This window comes from Rhamphochromis sp. 'chilingali', assembly GCF_963969265.1.
Source record: "Rhamphochromis sp. 'chilingali' genome assembly, chromosome: 15".
Taxonomy (NCBI): Eukaryota; Metazoa; Chordata; class Actinopteri; order Cichliformes; family Cichlidae; genus Rhamphochromis; species Rhamphochromis sp. 'chilingali'.
Genome location: NC_137942.1, coordinates 30,416,251 through 30,440,627, shown reverse-complemented (window position 1 = coordinate 30,440,627; position 24,377 = coordinate 30,416,251). Strand labels below are relative to the sequence as shown.

The window sequence follows — 24,377 nt, the reverse complement described above, 5'->3', positions numbered from 1 at the left end:
TATTAAGTTAGCTAAAGTGAATAGTTTTCAGCCATTTGATTCATGTTACAGCAGCTCATGAGTGAATGAACATGGTGCAATAAAAGTATTTTAGAAGTATATGTTTCCAAATACATACATTTACTTAAATTTACTTGAGTAGGGTTAGGGGTTGCCACCTCAGCATGCAGTCAAGTGCTATACTCTTGCTAATGACCTACTAATTGTATTCAGGTGTGTTGCACCAGGGACGCATGGAAAAGTTGCATGACACCGGCCCTCGAATATGACAGGTGTGGTTGAACTGCATGAAGACTCTGAAGTTTCTCTTCTCTTCTGGCAGGACAGGAATGTAACCTTGTCCTGTGAGCCACCGTAAGGATGTACTTAAAGTAGAACTGGACCATCACCGGCCGCAGGCTCTTCACCTTTTCAAAGACAAAGCAGTCATTTAGATAAAATATTAGATATTGTTTACCTGTAAATGCACAAAGAGAATTTAGAAATGTAATTATTGTCTGGGGTCTGGAGTGTGGGGCCTCCCTGCTGCTGCGGAGTCGAGGCGGTCTGCTTCTCCCCACCCCAGGGAAAAGGGTAACACCCCCTGGGTCTGGGTGCAGTTTCCCCCTCCGGGGGCAAGGGTACCTAGACCCAGTTCTTAGAGTACGCTTGGGGAGTGTGATCGTGTGTACAGTGTCTCTCTATGTCTGTCTCCACGTTGGTTGAGTGTGGAGTAATTGCATATGAGAGCATGAGGGTGGGAATGGATGTCTGTATCTGTGTGTGCCTGTATGTCTGTGTCCATATGTCAGGTTGGGTATCAGACGCCACCTCTCTGGGGACATCTTTTAACATCTTGGTCTCTTGTGTTCTGAGGGCCTCTGGATGTCTGGAGTTTTGATCTCCTCCATACCTGCTTCATGCCCTGGAGGACGGGGCTGTGGCTCCCCCACACCCTCTAGCAGATCATTACATGAAGGAACCTTTTAAATACAAGCGCGCTCATGCTCACAGGTGTACACACAGGTGCTCACACAGATAAGAAAAAAATAAAAGAGAGGGAAAAAAAAGAAATGTAATTATTGTCAAGAGTGAACAAGCACTGATAGTGTAATCTACAGCTGTGGCCAAACGTTTAGAGAATGAGAAGTGTTGTTTGTTTATTTACAAAGTTTGCTGTTTCAGTGATAGTTGTATATCATATCACTTCAGAGGTGATCCAGTAATGCTGCACTAATGAATTAGACTAACTATTCACTTTAGCTAAAGTTATTAAGTTAGCTAAAGAGTTGGGATGCTGTGTAAGACATAAATAAAGCTAAAATACAAAGGTTTGGGCAGTCGATCATATTTGTTTGTCAAAGCTGAATTCAGGGCAAACTAGGCTAAATTGGCGTCTTTAGCTAACAGCTACAAGAAGCATAAAAGTTACCGTACGGCTATCATTTGTTAACGTGCCGCTTGTTCTTATAATGGATTGGATTTATATAGCACTTTTCAAGGCACCCAAAGTGCTTTACAATGCCACTATTCATTCACTCTCACATTCACACACTGGTGGAGGCAGCTACAGTAATACATGTACATGTAATACATTTATTACCAACCTGAGAGTTTATCCGCTGGTCATTCGACATGACGAATGACTTCTGAAGTCTTAATTCAGCTCAAGATGCTGTAGATTCCCGTCAGTAACACTTTCGGTCCGCTAGTAAAACGTAGTTCTATTAATCTGCGCTCATTACTCTTGAACCGGAACCGGGTGTAAGTCCCAAAAAACTGAATTGTAGAACTGAAACTGAATGGTGTGAAGTGAATCTGAGATTATTCGAGAGCTAAACTTTTAAAGGATAAAATACAGTTTCAAAGCAAATAAATTCATTTTCAAACCAATAAATTGAATTTCAAATTAGGCTAATTCATATTCAGTTTTTAAAAGCATTTATTCAAGTTACAATTCAGATTCAATCCGAGCCATTAAAATTCAAATTTAACTTTTTCAAATTCAGTTTCTGATGGCACAGATTTCTGCCCATAGTTCTTCTTCTCCACTGTCACTAAGTGTTTGCTTGTCAGGGGCCATGCAATTTGACTAATTCCTGGAATGTTGTAAGATGTTAAAACGTTTCACTCTTTCTGCTTCTTCACTTGATTAATTTCTGTGTGAAATTGAGCATAATTTGCAAAAGTTCTTGAAATGCTCTCTTCGGATGAATGTTCGTGCCACATAAATGCGTTGCAGGCAACTCTTTTGCCTTTGATCAGCAAAATGCGTTGACGGGCTGCTCGGTCTATATTTAGACTCAGAACAATGGTTTTTAAATTTCAGTGTTTTGTTTTGTTTTTTTAAGGTTTTTTTTTTTTTTTTTGCCTTTTAGCCTTTATTGGATAGAGACAGTGTGGATAGACAGGAAAACAGAGAGGGGGAGGGAAGATGTGCAGCAAAGGGGTGGGTGGGACTCGAACCTGGGCCTACTCTGTCTATCAATGCGACATATGTTACCCACTGAGCTAAACTAGCAACCTTTTAATGTGACTCACTGACTGTGTCCAACATGGCTTCACTATGTCTGTCTGTCTGCGACTTGAGTTTCCACTGCTGAGAATCTGCACGAGTGCTGGGTTCATCGCATTCAGAGTGAAAGGAATAAAGAGCAGGCAAAAGCAAAAGCCATTGTCCTTGGGAGAAGGATTGGTTTTTTAATTTTTTTTATTTTTTTATTTTTGTGTGTGTAAATCGTGATTCTGTGTCGAGGTTTACGACCTATAAATTTATCCTAGGTATCCACCAATCAGCATCAGTGCAGAAATTCTGTATCAGCAACTTTTTTGTTGACTAATATCATCAAATGGGATGACACTAACCAATCTTTTGGCCAATAATGTGCATAAATAAATGGTTAAAGACATGATGAAGAGCTGAAAACCTTTTGTGCTTGACACACTGTTACTATGACATTTGTCCCTGCCACAAACAGGAATAAATGACTGCAAAAGGAATAAAATATCACTATCACAGTTATCATAACGATAACAAAATAACGCTGAAAACCGATAAAAACCCTGAAAACCATACATTTCACACCTGAGCCTCAACTCTCGCGGCCCAGTGCCGGTCCGAGGCCCGGGGGTTGGGGACCACTGGGCTTAGGAACTCGGAGAAGCCAACATTTGGTCAAATCCACTAGTGTTTTCTGCAGTATTGCTCCAAACTGCAGCAGCAACTCGTGGCTGACAGTCAGGGGAAGAGGGATTTAGTAGTAGTAGTAGTCCAGGCTTCATTGTCCAAAGGATGACTGTGGGGATTTGTGATCATCTCGCTTTTGATGTGTCAACACTGTGATTTATCGAATCATCCTGTGGCTTGATCCCTGCTGTGGACACATAAATCTGGGTGAACTCTTAACCCTGAGGGTTTCTGGACATCACTTTGTGGGAACTTGAGTATAAATGTTAGTTCAGTTTTAAATGCATTGCCTCTGAATGAACGTTAAATGAACTGAAATACATAAAGCTTTTTCCTGAGCCACATTATAGATTTTGATTGCTTTCTGTCAACTTTGCTCTTCTTTCTCCTTTCAATCTGCCGTTCTCAGAGTTAAAATAGAAGCTATGCCTGCTGGTCACATGTCTGACAGACAGGCATGCGGTGTGGCCGCGCACATGCATATGCACACTCGCACACACATGAGCTGCAGAGGGAAGAAGAAGGACTGATAGAGAAAGAAAGAGGAAACCCCTCCCCCAGCAATAAAAGTGTGCTATGCCTCTCTCCCTCCTCCCTTCACTGAAGTGGGTGTGTGCAAGTCTGGGGGTGTGCCATATCACATCCACTGCACTAGCTCACGTGGTGCTGAGGCATGTGTGTATGTGGAAGGAGGTGCCACGGTTGTATGCTGTGATGTTGGGTGAGAACCTTCGAGAAGATACTGTGAGAGTTTGAGGGGTCTGCACAGGTCAGAGTCGCTGCACAGTGTCGTCTGTTATTCTGAAACTAAATCAAGCAGGCCTCAGTTCTTCTGTCAGGGTGATGGAGAGTTGCCATGTTCATGGGCACTACGAGAGCGTATTTATTGGCTCTGCATTTCAGCAGCATGTGATGGTAAAGCTTAGGGAGTCTCAGGCGAGGTGTATGAGAGATGATCTTCATTGTGTTGGTAATGAGTTAGCAGGGAAACGGCTGGCAGACTCAGACTAAGTGATGTGACGACAGCCACTGCCAGGCTCCTGCCATAAACTTTACAGTGTTATGATGATGAATGTTTACCATCTTCATGTCTTTGTTCTTGACTGGACTGGCTTTCATTTTAAGACGAGAAAAAACGTTTGTTTGTTTTTTTCCTCTTAAAATTATTTTTAAATGAAAGAAATCTGTGATAATGTTATAGAAGATGTGTATGCATTTTCTAATTTGTGTTAGTTATTTCATTAGTATTTTCCTGCATATTTATTCATTTTAAAATTGTTTTAAAAATCTCACATGTTGCTTTTCTTATTTTATTTTATTTTTGAGTACACTGCCTAATTAATGCAGCTGGGTTTTGTTACATTTGCAGCATGAATTTGTATTTTTACAAATCCTTTTCATTCACTTAAATCTGATGTACACTGAAAAAAATATGTTGTTGGATTTACTTAATTCAATGGTGGACATTTGTTGCACACAGATGTTTTGCTTTGGCAGCAACTTAAACAATTGAGTTAAATTAACACAATTTATTCATGTTCAATAAACTTGTGCAATTTGTGTTGATAAAATGTGACTTAAACATGTTTTGATGAAGTAATTTGAGCTCTTGGAATATTTTAATCCTTCACAATTTTCTCACGTTATCCCAACACGATTCAATAACTTTTACCCAATACTACTTGGTCACTTAAATACTACATGTTATCTTCAAATTACATTTTGCTATTATATTCTAGTATCAAATACACAATTTTCAAATGGAGGCCTTATAACAGATTGTATTGTTCTCTTCCAAGATGGTTGCTGGCATCCACCAGTAACCTTTCAAAACAAAATGTCTAATTTCACTGCATTGACAGTAGGTAAAGAATTAAACTGACATTACTCCTCTACTGAATCTATATAAATCAACAGTTAAATAATGTCAGTTCTTCCGTGTTCTCTGGAATCAATCACAGCAAAGAAATTGGACTGTTTCTTTTGAAAAATGTTGGGAAAGAACAATACAAAACATTCTATTTAAGGCCTCTAACGTCAAGATTCAGTTAAACAACAATTATGACTAAACAATTTGAGGTAATGTTAGTTTCCATTAACATTAAATTAGGTTACTGAATTGGCAAACACCTTCCTATTAACACTACCCATTTTACCCCAATAACTAAAGAAATTAGCACTTGCAGGTCAAAACCTTTATTCAAGAGACGCAAAAATAACATTGATACAGTGACTGTCAAAAATTACAGCACTGATCATACTGTGACATCTTGGTTCAAAACAGCACACTTAGAAATATTCAACGTTCTTTACTTCAACTGAATGAAACTGAAAATACCATTTCACACGACCCATATGGGATATTTAGACTGTATAACTGTTCACGCTACATCTCTTCACTAGTAAAAGAAAGAAAAAATACAAAGAGAAATTTAAAAATGCTGCCAAACAGACAAACAGAACTTGTACAGAGCAAAAGGAAAAACAAACAACAACAAAAAACGGCTCGTCCTCATGGCAGTTGCAGAGTATATAAAAATGAACCCTGCGATCCGTTCCTGGAATTGAGCTTCAAAAATGCAGCAGAACAAGTGTGAGATTTAAATGTCCTCTCACCTAGAGCTGGTCACCTCACATGCATAACAGTGAGCTTCGTTGCAGGAGCAGTTTTGTCTTAGTTGTGAGCTTTTCTTGAGAGCTGAGTTGCATCCAACTCCATTACCACCCATTGAATCACCTCAAAAGTGTAGCAGAGTTGTGATGGGTAACTCATGTTGAAGGAATAAAAAAGGTCCAAACAGCATGGCTACTGCAAAGGTCACGTTATCCAGATCTTGAAGAACAACATCAGAAAAGTCATTGCCTGCCGCATCCTCTGGAGACAGATGTTCATTGTGGTTTTCTCAATCTGTGCAGTGGCCTCAGTCAAGTCCTGGTTAAACACAAAACATTTCTTTAAGATTCCTTTTTAAACTCATCTCTTTTGAATCTACCAGTTCTAATGTTAGAGTAATTTAAACCAATGCAAGCAACATAGTAAATAGCTATAGCCAAAGAGTGGCCTGCCATGCTGCCATTCATGGTCTAACAGAGTTTCTAAGAGAGGGTGAAAAACATAATAATTTCAAATGCTTTACATTAGTTTTTGTTAGAAAGACACTGGCCCATCAGAAATCCAGGTTATGTCACTCAGAAGATGTTAGAATTTAGACTTTCAGCCCCACAATTTGGTTAGCTGTTGGTCAGTTGGTCATTTTTTCAAACAAAAGCTAATATAAATATTGGTGGGATTTTCCTTTGTTCATTAGAATGACAAATTTAAAGTTTTTTCACACTGATGTGACCCCTAATACAGGGGTGGGGATGGGGCCTCAAGGGCCGGCGGCCGAGTTCACTACCAGGCCTCATGTGAACTTCAAATTATTAAAGAGGACTACTGGTCCTAACCAGTCCAATGAGGATCAAGTGGATAACTAAATGCATTTTTAAATGTTGCAAAGCCACAATCTACTCATAAAACACTCACCATGAACTCCTGCACCAAGATGTTGCAATTGTCTTTCACACAGATGCGGAGCACTTTGATGAGGGACTCCGAGCATTAATGTCATCCTTGACTATTATAACAAAGAAAACAGAGATTTGTGAACTTTTCAGTAGCACAGAAGAAAATGATCCCAGACAAAAACTCTTGACTTTTTAAACCAGTCAACATGCAACACCAGCATCTACAAAGCAATATCAAAAGTTCCTGTTTGACATCAACTTTATGGATATATAGTTTCCAGAACATTTATTTTTAAAAAAAGATAATTTTTTCTCAGTGGGCCAGTAAATGCATGACGAAAATTATGGCATCCTTTTAGTGGAATCATTACTCACAGGTAATAGTTGACTGTTTCAATGGATGTAGCATAAAAATCTTTTACTGACCTAATGCAATACATATACACTTTGTAGTTAAAGAATTTTAAAGTTCTTACTGTCATTATGGCAGCTACATCCTTTAGCTTTGTGCCCTGTTCCCCCGATCACTTTGCAAACACTTTCAGCAGACTGTCAGAGAAAAACTCAGCTCCGTCAGAAACCTTGACTGTAAAGGCATGGTTGGGATGCACTGGAATGCTGCATTTTATCTGAAATGACATAAAATTATTTTGAAATAACAGCAGGCACTGTGCTTGGTTAATCAGTAATGTTTTGTTGAATAAAAACTGTGTTTCCAGATCTTATGGGATTAAAAAAAATCCAAAGATGTTTGTTTCTGATTTGCAACCCAAGAACCCACAAGTTACAACCTCATTTCAGTTCAAGTGTGCATTAATGCGAGTCCAGTAATCACCTTTCTGGCAATACATACAGGTATAAGTTAAACGTATGGCAGATTTTGGATCTCTCGGTTGTATTAATAGGGTGAGTATGCATGCACCTAATAATTATAAAAAACCTATTATAATTAAGTTACAGAAACGAAAATAGAATATACTTTCTTACCATAACACCTTGAACCCACAATCCATCAGCTGACTCCTGGTGAAATGCAGAATAGAGGTCATCTCTCAATGTGCAGCAAAAAAAACAAAAACAAAAGGACAGCAGGTGAGGGCAGGAGGGGTAGGGATGTAAGCTAGCATAATGCCGCTGATGATATTAGCTAAAGCTGTTCAATGTCCAAAATCTCACTAACACCACGGTGCAGTAAATACACAATGTAACTGAAGAGTCAGTTGACAAATCTATTCACACAGAAAACCAAATTATGTTATGAGTGCCTCGTAATTAGGTTTAATGTGATATTACGGCTCTTGTGCCAAAGACAAATTCAAATGAAAAAGCGCCAATTCTTTGACAACAGATAAAACAGCAAATAAGCTAACGGCTCTTTTTTAGCATGTTACATGGCGACACTCTAGACGTTTAACTACATTTGGCTGAATTATGGTAAAAATGAATTCAAAAAATCAAGACATACCAAAAACGTAGAGTTGGCTGCTCGACTTGACTGAGATGGATGCCTTTTTTAAACCACGATCCAAAGCCCGCGAGATGAAATCACGCGTGGTTTCACGAGATTTAACGTTGCTATCTTATTGACTTACGTCACCTGAACATGATATGAACAATTTAATACACCCTTTCTGCATATCATGTAGTTTTTACACTATATAGTTACATTTAACTTTAAAACATGAGGCAATTGTGTTAAATGCATGCAAGATGCTTACATAAATCCAAGAGATGGCCAGTCCCTTTTTTTCAGTGTAGCTGTTTGCTACCAGATAAGGTTTGTATGAAATACAACATGAAGACAAGTGGTTTAAATAAAGTTGGAATGAAAGCTCCCCTCATGTTTCACAATAATATTTTAAAAAGTGTTTCATAGTGACGATTAGGTGTCACTCTGCAAAACATTGTGTGTGCAGCAATTTTTCCTTTTTCCCACTGTGCTCGCTGAAGCTCTGTTTACACTTTACTGTTTTACAGCTGGATTTATGAAGCATGACTTAGTTTGTACACGAGAAACTTAATTACACATCTGAGCCTGGATAATATTTGCACACAAAGGGAGAGGTTATTTTGTTAAAACTGGGTGAAGAGTTTCTCTTTTATTTTCATATTAAACTTTACTTGGCTTAAAAATTGTGATAAAACAAAAATTCAAAACAAAATATCATTAAAAACAGTTATTATAATGTTGTTATGTGTTATTATTATTTGTTATAATAATAATAATAATGATTATTATTATTTTTATTAAAACAACAAGGGAGTTAAATTGAAAGCTTTGGTAATATTTAAATATTTAAATTCAGTACATGTAAAGTGTTGTTAATTATCTGTCACGTTTAAAAAATAAAGTTGAGTCTAAGGACTGAGCTTTGATGTTGTGGGAAAACAGTTTGAAAGATTTGTTTGCACTCTGAACTCTTACTGCTGTCATGTTTGTCAGACACAATCTGCTGAGCACCACAGTCACGTCTGGGTGAGCCGTGCTGCATGCAAATGTTAACAGTGTGGGGACGCAAAACCAGGGATTTTATTCCTGTGAAAGTATGATAACGATGTGTTTTGTCATTACTATGTTTATTGCAGTACAGTTTGCAGTTGTAATATATTTATGTTGATATTCTTGATTAGTTTTCTCCTTTTTTCTCCCTGAACTGCTCATTGCAGTGACCACAGACCTAAAATTCTCATCTCAATATGAACTCAACTCCACGTTGTCAGTGTTTTGCTGGCTATGCTATAGAAACTTGTTTCACTGAGGTCTGAACAGCAGTGAGGAGCTCGATGACTCACTCGGGCCTCTGCTGTTCAAAGCTGGAAACTCAAGGAAGGAAATCCAAGGCGGTGAGACAGGAGAAGTGTGTAGTTCGTGTTAGTGTATATAATATATATATGTATATAACATACACAATTTTTTTTTTAAATTAAAAAAAAAAAGTGTCTGTGTGTGTGTGTGGGCGGTGAGCAGACGGGCCCCTTTTCTTGCTGCTTTTCTATAGGCTACTCTTGGCCCCACCCTGTTCCTCACAGATTCAAAACAAAGCAGAGGCTGACATCACTCTCTCTCTCTCACTCGCTGTCTCTCTCTCAAGACAAAGCAGGAACTCCCCTCCCTTCTTACTCCTTCTCCCCCATTTTGTTTTTGAAGCGGGGAGAGGCAGAAGCTGGGCCCTCGTCCACTTTCTGTTTGCTGTCCACGAAATAAATCCTTACAAAAATGCAAAACTTGGTAACTTGTTGTTTCTGTCTCTAAAATATTAACATAAGAAGAGTCCGTTTTCTGGACATATGATGGCTGTGTTGCCTTTAAGGAATGAATATGTGGAGTGTTTGTGTTTTATGTGTTTGAAGTCTTCCAGTTCTGGACCAGAATTATTGTCCTGACAAATATTCTTTAATGAACAGTAAGAAAAAGCTCTGTGTTCTTACCCAGACACAGCTGCACAAATGACTCGATAAAAGTCTGTGGAGAGAGTAAAATCTGGAAGCTTGTTGAAGTTCCTAAATGCGCAGACGCACTCTCGTTTCATTATTTTATGACAGAAGATTAATGCTGTTGAAAAAAAACCGAATCCCGAAGCTCTCGCTCAACAGTGCTTTACCTTCACAGCTGAAACCAGTGTAACAAATCAAACAATCATGTGTCGCTTTCACTCGTTTTTTCTGCACAATGTTTGACTGTATGTTTCCACAGTATAGAAAGCTGCAATGTTAAAAATCAGCTGATGGCTTTTTTCTTTAGTTCCCTGCTGACTGTGACAGGATGAATGGGCTGGACTCTGTATTTTTGTTGAGAGACATGTTATGAAGAAAGAATCTGTCTGTTTATAAAATACTAAGACCTACTCTTCTAAAAGATTATAACACAATTTTTCCTCAAAGTATTAATTTTTTTCCCTTCATATTCATGCGTCCCATTTTCAGCTTTCCCTGAAATTCCACCTTAAATATTGCTCAATTATTATTATTATTATTATTATTATTATTATTATTATTATTTTTAAATCATAAACATTTGACAAGTTAAAATAAATATGTGAAGAGCAAAGTGAATCCTTAAATTCTAATATTCGATTTTGGTATTTGTTATCTCTGGTTCACAGAAGTGTGCCCTAGTTTTAGACCTTTTATTTTTTTCCTTTAAAATAATGTAAACTTGGCTTTCTTTGTAACATCATCAGCTCATGTTGTTTATTTTGTAGAGGTGAGGGGATCCAACATGAACAAAAAAACTGTACTTAAAACCAGTTTGTGAGTTGACATTAAAACTGTTTGTTTGCTGTTTGCAGGTGAAAAATAGGCAGGCCTTTACTCTCATTTTGTTCTCTTGTCTGCAGGGAATCTTAATTATTCCTTTTTCCTTCTGACTGTTTTGCAACACATTTGTTATAAAACGTAAAGAAACTGGAAACAGTAAAAATATTTGCCTGTTACTTTTTTTCAAGAAATAAAGCTACCAAAAATCAGAAAAATGTAGTAATTGGATTTAGATGGTAACATTCTTCTTGATTCTTTAACCAAGATTTTTGTTGGAGTTAAATGTCTTTAATTGGTCCAAGAACTATTGTTCAAATCTTTCAATATTTTCCCGACCGTCTCCTGTCATTAAAATACATGTTATGAGCAACAGCCTGCCGTTATCAGGTTAACATGGCGGTTCACTCATATATCACAACTACAGTCACCTCAAGGCGCTTTATATTGTAAAGACCCTACAGTAACAGAGAAAACTCGCCATGTTACAGTAATTTAATATTGTCATATTATTGAGTTGTTCCTCGTGTTCAAATTAAACCCGAGAACGTGGCTCTACGTGACATTAATCTGTTTTCAGCCGCATCACAACTTTGTCGGTTGAGCTACGAAAAAATAAAAAAATGTAGAGATGCGGTCATACAGCGGCTCGTTCTTTTAAGTGTTAAACTCGAAGCGTTCATTCGGGACCTTAAAAAAACCCTCTACAACCTTTACTCAGGTTGGAGTTTAATCGTTGCTGTCGGCTGCAAAAAGCAAACAGAATCCGACACTTTTTGTTTCTCCAATCCTCGCGGCCACACAAACCCGAACAACAACCCCCAAACGTGTCCGCTATATCAGCCGCGAGCACTCGTGGCACACATTCTATAGAAGGCTGTTAGCCCCCTCCTCCCTCGCGCCGCTGGAGTAACTTCAGAGTAGTTTTTAAGCACTTTGTGAATGGACATGCGCGTTCCCCACTACACAGGCTGCGCGTGGAGGGGAAGCAGAGCGTTCGCGCGCGCTCACAGTGAATCCCTATGTTCAGGTGATTAAGACGAAATCGGTGCCTGCACGCACTCCCGGCCTGCATATTAGTTCCCGTAAACATTTCGTGGCGGACTTATCTCCGACAGTATGCGGAGACTGAGAGTAAGGCACCTCGCGGAGGGATGTGTTAAAGGGGTGAACCGTACTCACACCACAGCCGTGTTTTAAATATTACTCAACTGTACAGCTTATAACAGGACTGAATCAACTGTTATGGTGGTAGCTGAGAGATAAAACAGACGTATGAAGAAGCCCACAACCCAACACATCGCCTGCATGATCCCATGTTCATGTAATGGCGTATGTGGGCTCCTCGCCCTCCTCCTCTCATGTGCTGTATGTGCTCTCCGCTGTCATGTGACTGCACATTCATTGTAGTAAATGGGCGTTGCCTGGTCAACATGGCCGATGACTGGTTCTCACATGTATGTAGTCTATAGTATTGTTTGTGTGTGAGGGGGGAATACAAGGAAGGAATATGCTTTTCTATTGAAGCCGCAAACCTGGCTTTCTAACACCTGTGTTTATGCTGGATACCATTTCAGGGCGGACCGTAAAGCTCTCTAACTCGACAACAACGCCAACGTGTGTTTTGTCTCCACGTCGCGGGTTATCCGTGGAGACTTTATTACAATCAGCAGGAATGGCGCACAGACATGTGACCTTACAATCTGAACATGAGGAGCACCTCCGTCTCCGGCCTCGTCTCCCGTTTATCAATAGGTGACCGCTTTCTGATAAACTGTGCAACAGTGTAACACGCGAGGTTACTCCCTGATCCCGCCTGTATCACTGCGCAGACTGCATTTCCTACTATAGGTTAACGCCACTGCTTGGCTGTGGGGCCGCAGTTCCTCCGCCTGGTACAATGGTTATATGACACGGCTATAGGAACACAAAATGGCGAGAAGAGGAGGAGGGGCGGAGGCGCAGAGGGGAGAGCTGGTGGAGGTGCTGAAACGCCAACAGCTCATGTGATTATTATTAATAATATAATTTTAAATACAAAACCAAGGTTTAGACGAATGTTAAACGCAGGGATTATTTTAAGCGTAACGGGCTAACTCGTTTTCACAGAGGCTGAATCACACCTATATAAACGGCACACGTTGAATATTAAATAATTTAAAAAGTCTGATTTGGTAAGTTTGTCCACGGTAACAATGTCACAGGCCTAACCCTGAGATGGAAGCTGTGCCTATAGACCTCAAATACAAACGGCCCACCTAAACAGCGAGGCGCAATTCAACTTCTCAAAATGGAGACCCTCGCCTCTCCAAAATGGAGACCTACCGCACGAGCAGCGGGCGGGGTCAAAGTGGCGAACAGAGCCTGAACTTTGACCCGTAGCCTACTGCTACACCCTCCCCCCTTTTTAACCTAAAGGAATTCCCAAACGGAGGCCTCTCTCGCCAACACGTTAAATTCAAAGTTCTCACAGGCAGTGAATCAGTTGTTTTTCAGTTTTCTCTCTTTTATTCTGTTCTTGTCTCATGAGTATGTGAAAAGTGTAAAAGGGAATAAAGAAATAAAAGTAAGAAATAAATGTTTTGGGGTTTTTTTTGGTTAAAGGTTATTTTCAGTTTTCAGCAAAGTTTTTGCATATTAATTAACCAAAGTTAATAACTCTGTTATTATAAGTCGGGGATATTTACGAGTAACACACACATATTGTGCACCTTCGCATGTAGCTGTTGCACCGTCGGCTTCCTCCACAAAGCTCGCGCTGGACTTAGATTTAAGTTGTGGAACTGGGTGTTGATGGACCAATGAGAGTGCTGTCGGTGAGGGAAACAGCTTTTCCCCTATAAATCCAGGCAAATCCAGAAATGGTGACAGTTATGTTCTCAGACCTGGACAGTTCTCCAGGTCTGTGTTTAATTTTGCACAATATTGTTTGTTTTTTATTTATTAGAAAAAAATGCTGACTTGGTATTTTAGAGAAGAGAAGTTCACAGATGTAACAGACTGGATTCAGCTTCCAAATATGCTGAAGATGGGGAGTGGTACTCATCGTGGGTTTGCTTACTTATTTGGAAAACAAAATCAGTAACTAACTTATTGTTTACACACCGTTAAATTGCCAGACATCATGAACCCATTGAGAGCATGCGGTTTTCTGCCTTCTGTAATTCCACGTGGATTTACTCTTTAGGAGATGTTCCCTTCTTTTCTTTTACAGTTCTTTTCCACACCTGTGCATTAACACATATTTCCAGCTGGTAGGTGACGATCCTTTCCACTGACTGATATGCTTCACTTGTCTCTTCTATCTAGCACGGACAGGCTACGGCTTTATTCTCCTTACATTGCACCACCCCCCACCCACCCGTTCTTTTCCTCCCTCTCCCCTATTCCCACCACCTCTTGCTCAGTTTCCTCCTTCCTCCTCAGGTTTGTACTGTCTATTTAAAGCTTTCATGCATCTAAAGTTACTTCTACTGAAACTGTCACTCCGGCCTGCAGCCCTGGGGAAAACTCCAGGGCATGGAGGAAGGAGGAAACATACAGAGATGTAGAAAGGAGTGGGAATACGTATGGAAGAAAAGGATGAGACACACCTGGGCCTGGTTTTCCACACCCACAGTGAGGCAAACGAGATTTACCGGAGAGCAGATTTTCATTCTACTGGCTTTGGCATATCGCTCGAAAAGTTCTGGAAAAATATGAAGGCTCTTCAAAAGGAAGCACCACTTGTTTGCTTAATAAAGACTGAAAATAGCCCACTGTGACTGTTTTCTCATTGCAGTCTGTGAGGTTATTGTGTTTAAGTGAATTTATGATGAACCAGATTTTTAAATTCAAAGGCCGATCCACCTTTTCTTTATCTCACCTGACCATCGATGGTCATTCCGCGTCTATTTAACCTGCCAGCTCAGCGCTTTGAGGAGCACTGTCTTTGAAGGGTAACCGGGCAGAGAAAGGATGGTCTCCATCTAACTGATGGATGTACAGGTGGGACTGGACGATGGGTCTTTGGCCGTCGACAACGTTGGTGGGCAGATTGGGCCATGGTGTTTGGTCGCCATCATCCTCTCACTCCTCACTGTTAGCGATAAAATATTCATCCACGATTTTAAGCCGGCCAGATAGCTCTTATAAAATATTAACCCCCTGCACTTCTGTGCCCTTGTGCCAGCAACCAGCTTTGCTTCTTGCTAGGGGATATTTGAGTGTTGTAAGGGTTTTGTAATGGAAGCAGGTAATGACTTCTCTCTACACAATGGTCTCAAATTGTGTTCATGGGCTTTGCCAATCAGTGGTTACACACCTAGCCAAAAAATAAATTCAGTCACATATTAAAGAGATTTATTTTGTACAATAAGGCTACAGCTAGTTAGCTTAATTACAGCATATCTCTGTCTGGAAAAAGAGTCGCGCTTGTTTAGACCCACAAAAAAATAAATGTTCAGTTCTGTGAAAGTTAGCCACCGCGGTCGCTAATAATGAAAGGTACAAACAAAGCAGTGAGTGTCGTTATTGGCTAAATAAAGTGCAAAGATGTTCCAGTTTGTATAATTTAGCTGTTTTTATTTTAAACCATAATAATTTTCCAGGTTTTCGTTTCTGACTATTTCTCACATTCATTTCCTTTAACACTTTTGAAATTGTAAGATTTTTGATTATCATTTTAAGTTAGACTTGAAATTAAATACATGAATGCATGAGTTTTAAGGTTTCAATTTTTAAAAATGTGAATTAAAATGGCGAATAGAAAGATTCAGAAGCATTTCTTTTAGGGGAACTTTTGGCACTTGCGATCTCCATTTGGAAATTCCCAAAAAGAAAAAGTGGAATTGTTGGCTGCTGTTAAACCTAAAAATGTATGTTGTGTTAGTGCTAGAGAAGAGAACTGTGGCTGTTTGATGTCTCATCCAGATGACAGACATTTAAAGTTGTTTGTGAGCTGCAATTGAAAAGTGTTTAGGAAATTTCTTGTGGTGAAGTCAAACTTGTGGCCTGTGTGGCCACAGGTGTTAATGCAGTCACCTTTCTCACTCATTATGTGTTAACAGACCTCTCTGCTGGAGGTTTCTTCTTTTAACAGGTTTCTTCCTGTTAAAAGGGAGTTTTTCCTTCCCACTGTTGCCAAAGTGCGACAGTGGGACAAAGGGGCTCATAGCTTGCTAGAAGCTTCTTTAAGCCATACTCGCGTCTTTTGATTTGTTTATTGAGCCTGTTCGGCTCATTTGTGGTTTAGTGGTTTAGTAGAGTGATTGTAGGTGAGGTCACTCTGCAGAAAGCAGTTAATGCTCAATAATAAAAATGCAGATAAAAGACTTTGAGATGTATTGATGAGCACTTGTAGAGTAATTGGCACCATTTGTATGCATTTAGTTTTCCTATTACTGGGAGTATTTGTTTGACTGAGGTCAGTCCAGCTGCATCATCTTAATATTTATTGGACTCATTCTAAGGTTTGTTATCTGCAGACTTTAACCAAACTTTGTTTGATTTGATTTGACAAGAAACCATTCTGAACCCACATGCTGAAAATCTTCTGTCTTTGACCATGTATCCTTTCTTTTTACACTTAAGACTCTCCAAATATGTCTCATTAATATAAATGCTTATTCAGTAAGTAAAAATAGTAGCATTTGTCATCTGGGTTTTATTTGCTCTGCTGGAAGAGTTGGCAGTGAAACCTGTCAAACATGTTTTTGTGTCACTGAAAAGTCCCACTGGGAGCAGTAAAACACTGTTGAAACACATGCATGCACACATCACAGCCCTGACTGTGGGTGACTTTACACTTTGTGGCTTTGAATGCTGCCATGTTAGATTGTGTGTGTTATTACATGTATGTGCGTTTTGTGCTACTCGACTGCTGGGGACAGTTTTCATTGATTTTTCAGCTCTGAGCCTCTTTCTTTCATAAATGAAATGAAAGGAAACACTGCTGCTTGCAGTGCCATTACACACAGCGTCTCTAAAGTTCATTAAGCATAACTAAAACCACTTGGATGATTTCTGATGTTAACAGGAAATGCTTTGCCTTATTCATAGAGGGTAAAACAGTCAAAGTTATTCGTGGTTAACTCATGGTCTACAGTGCTGGGTGAACACTGTCCTTTGACTTCTAACAGCAAGATAAATCTAACGCTAAAATTAAAAGTAAAATAAAAAAAACCAAACCTGTATATTCTGAAATGGAAATTTTGAAATACCCATTTCCAAATTTGTCGATTAAACTATAACTATGAATGAATGTTTCATTGTGGCACAAGCGTCTCCCTAAGCAAAACAAACTAAAAGTAGACTGAATTATTACAAAAATGCATTTTTGTTTAAGTAACGTTTGCCTCTTAAAACATTTTCATGTGTCTCATGAAGTATGAGTGTAATGCTAGAAATACTACATGTATACGTCAGAGACTAAAAATGTGGTTTTAGAGATGTGAAATGTTGGCGAGGTCCTAGTTCGAAGAGGGAGAAGGCCCAGTCTCCTCTGCTGTCGTCTGCTTCTTGGTACCAGAAGTATCTGATCAACTGACTGTAACGATCTATTAGCAGGACGCCAGTTAAGAGTTCAGAAAGGTAAGAAGGTCCCAATCTAGTTAGTGAGTAAAGCAGTAGTAAAGATACTTTTGTGACGACTAGTTTGCCCTTTGTAGCCTTGTAACCAGCAGCATACTTCTCACATCATCAGTGAAGATCTGAACAGGCGTTGGAACTATTTTGTGTATAGCTGCCTTGATGGTGGACACGATGACATTTGGGGGACATAGAAGGATCCAAGAACGGGATTGTTATTGAGTTCCTGTTGTACTTTTTGCTGTGAAAGTGTAGGACGTCACGTTTACACCCACAGACCTGCCTCACTGTGGTATTGGAGGCTAATCTGAAGAGCTCTGACCCTCGGCCTTTGACCCCCCCCCCCTCTAGAGCAAAGACCTTTTCCTCTCTCCTCTCCTCCACCACCTCCTTGAGGACCTCACTTTTCATTTTTTTTTTTGGCTTCTTTCCTTTCTTCTTGTCTTTCTCTTTGCTCCATTGTCCTGCTGGGGACTGGAGCAGAGCTTGGATTTAATGCCTTCACAGCTGAGGGAACCTCATCACCTTCAGGTTTTATATTCAACCTTGGGCATTTTCAAGCTGCATTGACAATGGGTTTCCATCTTTGCGCATCAACGCGGACTCGGGGCGGGGGGGCGGGACGTCTCAAAGCAGATTTCTTTCTTGTTTTGTTAATTTATGTTTATTTTAAGCTGTGCAGTTTGACACTTAAATTAGTCTTGTGCACTTAAAATTGCCTTTACTTTGTTTTTTTTAATGCATATATCTGTAGCTAACAACAGTCTAGTTCAGCATTATTGTTTTCACTACTTTGCCTAATGACAAAACATATATTATAAAAATAACATCTTAATTTTGTGAAGCAGCTGAACAGATATGTCAAAGGCAGGCAAACCCACATGTAAGTAAAAAAGGTGATACTTAAAACTGAAAAGATATAACAGATGAGCGATGTAGCACATAAGTAAATGTGACGCATTTTGTTGTGCTGTCCATCCGCCCACCCATCCATCTTCTTTTCCCGCCCATTCTTAACTTGTTGCCATGGTTTCAGCCAATGGTGTAGGCTGTTGGTTGGCAGGTGGTGACGCCAGAGGTCAAACAGGTTCAGTGGCCGTGGCCTGATGGGGGGTTGGGATATATTTGTCTGTGGGGGTGATGGGTTGGAATGACAACGGGAAGGATAATGAGGGGCTAATGTGTTGATAAAGTTGAACTTTGGTGTAGTCGGTGGTGTTTAAACATGTAACATTTGGACAGGTCTGTCCAAAAAAAAAAGTATTTATTTGGGCTGGAGATGGTGACGTAGCTGATAGCCAAGCGCTCATCGAGGATCAAAAGGGTTTTTTCTTTCTTTTTTGGTGAGGTGGGGGAATGGAGTATGGATGGAGGATGTCAGGTATTCTATATGTACAAAAGGCTATTCATCTGTGCTCCAGCCTCCTGGGGGGTTAGGCTGGCGTTTAGTATGGGGGTTGGCCGTTTAAAGCTATTGATGCTCAGTTGGGTGGGGTGCATGGTTCTTAAAGACGGTAAAGATAGAAGAATGATTGGCTAAAGGTTTTTGAGTTACTTAGCCAAATAAAATAACCATTCTAACATTAAAAGATGCCACTAGCATGATTCTTTAATATAAACGGCTTCATTAAAAGTGAAAGATGTAGCAGATAGAGTAGTCTTGAGTAAGGATGAAAATGAGGAACCATCACAGAGGTTCATGCCTGTGGAAATCTATCCACTGGTGAACTGGTTAAAGAAGAGATGTGGGCAGGAAAACCAGATCTGTTCACACATTTTTAAAAAAGCTGATACAAATGGGTTTATTCGAGGGGAAAATGTGTCGGACTATGGTTCTCTCATTGTGTGTGGGTGGTGTGGCTACTCTTCAGGTCGAGGTGATATAGGACAGATCTATATGAGAAATGCAGAGAATTTCCCAACTGGCTACCTCAAGTCTGACATGTTCAGATAGAGACGATTTAAAAAGCTTTGTTTTGAAAATAGCATGTAGGTGAGTTTGGCAGAGTCAATATTGAGTCATTGATGAAAAACTAAACTGTTGCAGAATGGAATTTCAAACCTTCACTGTAATTAGTATTTCAGTTAAATTGCCATGTTAATTAGCTGCAAACTTGCTTTAATCACATAATTAGTTTTACCAATGCTGTCTCCTTCTGGTTTAATTTTCCACTGTTGTAAAATATGGTTGGCAGTAGTTTCAAAATACTTGGTTTGTCTTATTGTGAAGCTCCATCCACTGACGTGTGGATGAGACATTGATGCAGACTTGGAATCATTTTGGCTGGTCTGTTATTCCTGGGAAGGTTCGCCACTGTTCCAAGTTGTCTCTACTTGTGGATAGTAGCTGTCATCATAGTTCGCTGGAGTCCCACAGCCTTAGAAATGGCTTTGTTTCTCCGCTGTTCTTGGGTTCATTTAAGAGCTGCGTGTGTGTGTGTGTGTGTGCATTTTACCCCACTTTGGGTGCCACAGATGTCGTGAACTGAACACTGTCGGTCAGTCTGTACACACCTGCATCCATTTTCTTAACCACTCAGCTGGTTTAGGCTCATTTTTGCAATAGGGTCCATGCCCTCTGTCGCAGGGCAGGAGGCAGGGTACACCCTGGACAGGTCGCCAGTCTGTTGTAGGTCACCACAGTGTTGTAGAGAAACCTAACTGTTCGCTGCTAGAACAGCAAATGTGCATCTTTAGATCTGTAGCTCACAGGGCTTGTTTCTAAGTGATATAAACGTCTTCATCTGAACTAATAATAGCAAAGAAGGTTGGTGCACTGTTTCGGTTTAGTGTTGGACCAAAGGCTATCTTGCTTTCATCACCTGTTTGTCACTCAGGACACGTTCTGGCTTCATTCAGCAGCTGCTTCTTCCTGTCACTCTCTTGTATCTCTGAGTCTCTCTCTCTCTCTCTCTCTCTCTCACACACACACACACACACACACACACACACACACACACACACACACACACACACACACACACACACACACACAAGCATTATTTCATTCTCTTGAAACTTTTAAAAGCTTCTTTCTGTTTGCAAAGCGTTAATATTTCCTTAAATCTTCTTCTCTCCACAGAACCAGGAAACTCCAGATCAGAAACATTCCACCTCACCTGCAGTGGGAGGTTAGTTCCCATTTCCTTTATTTTTTTTTAAGGTTATAACGTACAAATTTTATGGCTGACACTTCAGATGGCCACATCACATTACAAATACGTTGCTTGCTTATGTGTAAACTGTTGCCCAGGTAAAAGGGAAACAGTGTGTGCAAAATGGCCACTACTTTCTCTCCCATCCAAGATGGGTTTTCCAGGTCTGTCTGGCAAAAAAAAAAAAAAATTGAAACAGGAGTCGTAGGTTCGAGTCCCGACTGGGGCATCTGTATGAAGTAAGATTCCTAGGCTAGACTAACCCCATGCTAACCAAGCCTACCTCAGACATGCCCGGATTAACAATGTCTGTGTCAGGTGACCCTGATGAGAAGTGGGCTACTGGAGCAAGAAGGAATCGGTGGGAAAGAGACAAAAATAGGGCACTGTTGGAATGCTACATGAATAGGATGAGCTAGGCAAGTGGCTCCTGGAGAGCCCAGGAAGAACATCTAAGATCTCTGTGCAGAAGAGCGCAGTCGTAGGAACAGCTAAGATACTGTGCCGAACCCTCAGGCTCCCAGACCTCTGGTAGAGACTTGAAGCATATATATGTGTGTATATAATGCAAACAGAAATGGAATGGAAAGAAGAGTGCAGAAGGCACTTTTAGGGCAAAACTACAGACTTTTCTTCCCCTGTTAGGCTTTAAATCTGTTGATTCATCAAACATGACTGACTACAGAAGAATGGAAAGTGGAAGGATCACTGTTCCCTACATTTGGTGTGTAGCTCTGTGCACTTTCATTGTTTTTGTGAGGGCGTGGCACACCCGTCTGCCTCTTCTGGCAAGCGAGCGCCTGTGGGAGTGGCTCCATGTGTGCATGTGCGTATGTGTGCGTGAATACGAGCCAGACTTCTGCCTTTGTCCACGTGAGGGCAACGTCTCAATGCAAAGTTGACTGAAACGTGCTTGAAATCAACCTTAATAAACATCCAGAATTTACAGGCGCGCATGATTTAACCTTAGAATCACAGTTTTTGGGGTCAGGCATTTACGACATCATCATCTATGTATGAATGTAAAATAATGAAAGTTCATTAAGTATGTTGGGTTTAATAGTTTTCTGTTACATTTAAGTTGAAAAATTTCAAAGGGGAAAAAAAACAATTCAGCTTTATCCTGGTAAATTTAGAGCTTTAAGTTTGTGTAAATATGTGAACGTCTGTCTTTGGGGTGGAGTTGGGGAATCATGATGACTCGTTTCCTTTAAAATCTCCTCAGTTATTACTGGTGTGATCTCAGGTTATATTTACATGTTTAACATTTGTAGCTGATTGTCCAGCAGCCTCATTTTATTTCTCTCTCAATCTTTTTCTGCTAAATTTATCTTGATTTTTCACAGAAATGAAAACAAAGTCATTTTGTTGTCAAAGAGTGACCAGCTGAGTGGTGTTATTCTTCGTTTATTGCGTCTTTTGCTCCTGAGCTTGCAGACCTGTCAACAAACACATAAATGATGAAATATCTTATTTAAGTGAATGCCTGTCTTATATTACTCTACACATATGTTTGTGAAATAATCATTTGTGCTAACAAAAAGATGTTTTGAATTGAATGACATTGTCTAGGATTTCCTTAAAATGGTTTTGTGCTGGGATTTTATAGTGTTCCCTTCTCTCCGTCTCTCCATCAGGTGCTGGATGGACTCTTGGGCCAGTGTGGAACCGTAGAAAACTGTGAACAAGGTGAGATCTCAATAAACTTGAAGCACATTTTATTTTAGTACTTGTTACTTATGTTTTTTATCTCCCACATGTGTCATTAAATAAAAATATCTGGCAGTTAAACTTCTCCTTTTGCGCTATTGTTGGACAGCATAATGCTTTGCTGACACCTAGTGGCAGCACATTGGTAACTGCAGCTCAGCTGAGCAAGTTTGTGGTGAAAAGTGAACCACCAAAAACCTTTTGGCAAAGAGGTTTCTGCAGCGTATTTGCAGGTTTGATTTGGCACAGTTCTTTGACCTGGTGTTAAATCAGAGTTTAGACTTTACAGTCGCTCCTAATCTCAACCAATGATGTAAGGTGACTGTGTTCAAAACTGCACCGTGGATTCACAAGATACTTTCGCTTGGCCCTCATCTTAAACCCACTGGTTCAGTTCCATTTATTTTATATTTTCACCATAAATTATTCAAATGAATAATTACTATTATCTTTTAAAGATTTTTACTAGAGCTCAGGGCGTTCCTATCAATGATCCAATGCTCAAAAGATATTTGATTAATTCAGATTGTCACGTTTTACATGATAGCGTTCAGTGTTGTGGCGTGAAAACCAGTGATTTGATCAAAGTGGTAGGTTATTGTTAATGATCTCTTGATTATTGTAATTAATCAAGTCTTTGCTTCAATTGTTTAAAAAGTGGGCAAAGAGAAAAGCTTCTTTTTTTAATGATGATGATGTAGAAATCCAGTTAACACTTTCCACACAGATTAAACCCCTGCATCATCACTTTTTGAATTCTCAAGCACACTACCAATATATATATTATTATTATTATTATATCAGTTCTTGAACATTAGTGAGAACAAGTAGATCTAGCAGGAATGTCACTGTTGAGGTACTCCATGGGACAGAAGTAGAAAATGCTGGCAGTATCATATAACCGACTGGCTAACTGTGGATATTAATCACTGATTCAATTTGAGCCTGGACCAGACAGCATGCTATTGATCCATAAACCTTAGAGTATGTGGTGCATGGAAAAAGCACAGCAACTCTTTCTGCATTAGCTGCTGGTAACATATATTCTGATCTTCACCTACAGTACCTTATAGTTACAGCCATATTATGAAAACATTAACCTATGTGTTAGTGATGCACAGTTACACCTGTACTCACTGCAGACACTTTTTTTGGATGCTTGTTATTTCCACGATTTAAGATGAGATACTCGAGTTATTCCAAAAGTTCAGAAATGACTGCGGGTGCCAATATTCATGCTTTAGAGAGCATATCTAGGATTGAGTCATTCAGTTAGAGTACACAAAAAGGCTTCTGTCTTCTAAACCATTTTGGTGTTTAGTTGTTTTTAAAGAGAACCGTAACTCTCTGTGATGTGCTTTTTAAATGTAGTAGCAAAACACAAAGAACCTTCCTGTAGCTGTCAGATGAGCAGAGATGGTGCATGACCGTGATGATTAAGGGGGTGGTTTTCTTTCTATGTGTTACATGAGCTAGTACATGAAGTGGATACTTTGTTCTATTCGGTTCAGTTTTATTTAATTATACAGCACCAAATCACCACAACAGTTGTCTCAAGGTGCCCTATATTGTAAGGTAGACCCTACAATAATGCATAATGAGAAAAACCCAACAATCAGATGGCCCCCTTTGAGTAAGCGCTTTGGCGACAGTAGGAAGGAAAAACTTCCTTTTAACAGGAAGAAACCTCCGGCAGAACCAGGCTCAGGGAGGGGCGGCCAGAGAGAGCCAGAGATTAATAACAAGTGTGATTCAGTGCAGAGAGGTCTATTAACATATAGTGTTAATACTAAACCTGTTGCAGCATAACTAAGGGAGGATTCAGGGTCACCTGATCCAACTATATGCTTTAGCAAAAAGGAACGTTTGAAGCAACCCGCGATATAGTGAAGGACCACTGTAAATGACTGATTCATGTGTGTTTTCACCCCTTTATGTAATGTTTTTTGTGCAATCACACTGTAAGTGGCCAAACTTACCTGTTTAAATGCAGTTAGGCTAGTGCAAAAAGTATAGTT

General features: G+C 39.8%; 1 protein-coding gene and 1 long non-coding RNA gene across 5 annotated transcripts in view; one reads left to right on the top strand and one right to left on the bottom strand.

Annotated features, from left to right (window-relative positions):
• igf2bp1 (insulin-like growth factor 2 mRNA binding protein 1) overlaps nucleotides 1-24,377 on the top strand; it is a 52,310-nt gene that overhangs the window by 16,759 nt on the left and 11,174 nt on the right. For both annotated transcript variants that reach the window (XM_080904278.1, XM_080904277.1), the window contains exons 3-4: nucleotides 20,577-20,625; nucleotides 22,287-22,338. In XM_080904278.1, the coding sequence (XP_080760404.1) occupies nucleotides 20,577-20,625; nucleotides 22,287-22,338 (101 nt within the window). The remainder of the gene's footprint in view (nucleotides 1-20,576; nucleotides 20,626-22,286; nucleotides 22,339-24,377) is intronic.
• Nucleotides 2,452-10,271, bottom strand: LOC308410717. 3 transcript variants are annotated; one of them, XR_013974231.1, is made up of 5 exons: nucleotides 8,139-10,265; nucleotides 7,661-7,724; nucleotides 7,150-7,302; nucleotides 6,693-6,783; nucleotides 2,452-6,098 (listed from the first exon to the last, which is right to left on the bottom strand). It is a non-coding gene; the product is annotated as an uncharacterized lncRNA (long non-coding RNA). The 3 variants fall into 3 exon arrangements; XR_013974230.1 differs by having other exon boundaries at nucleotides 2,453-6,098; nucleotides 7,661-8,270; nucleotides 8,392-10,271; XR_013974232.1 differs by having other exon boundaries at nucleotides 7,661-10,258.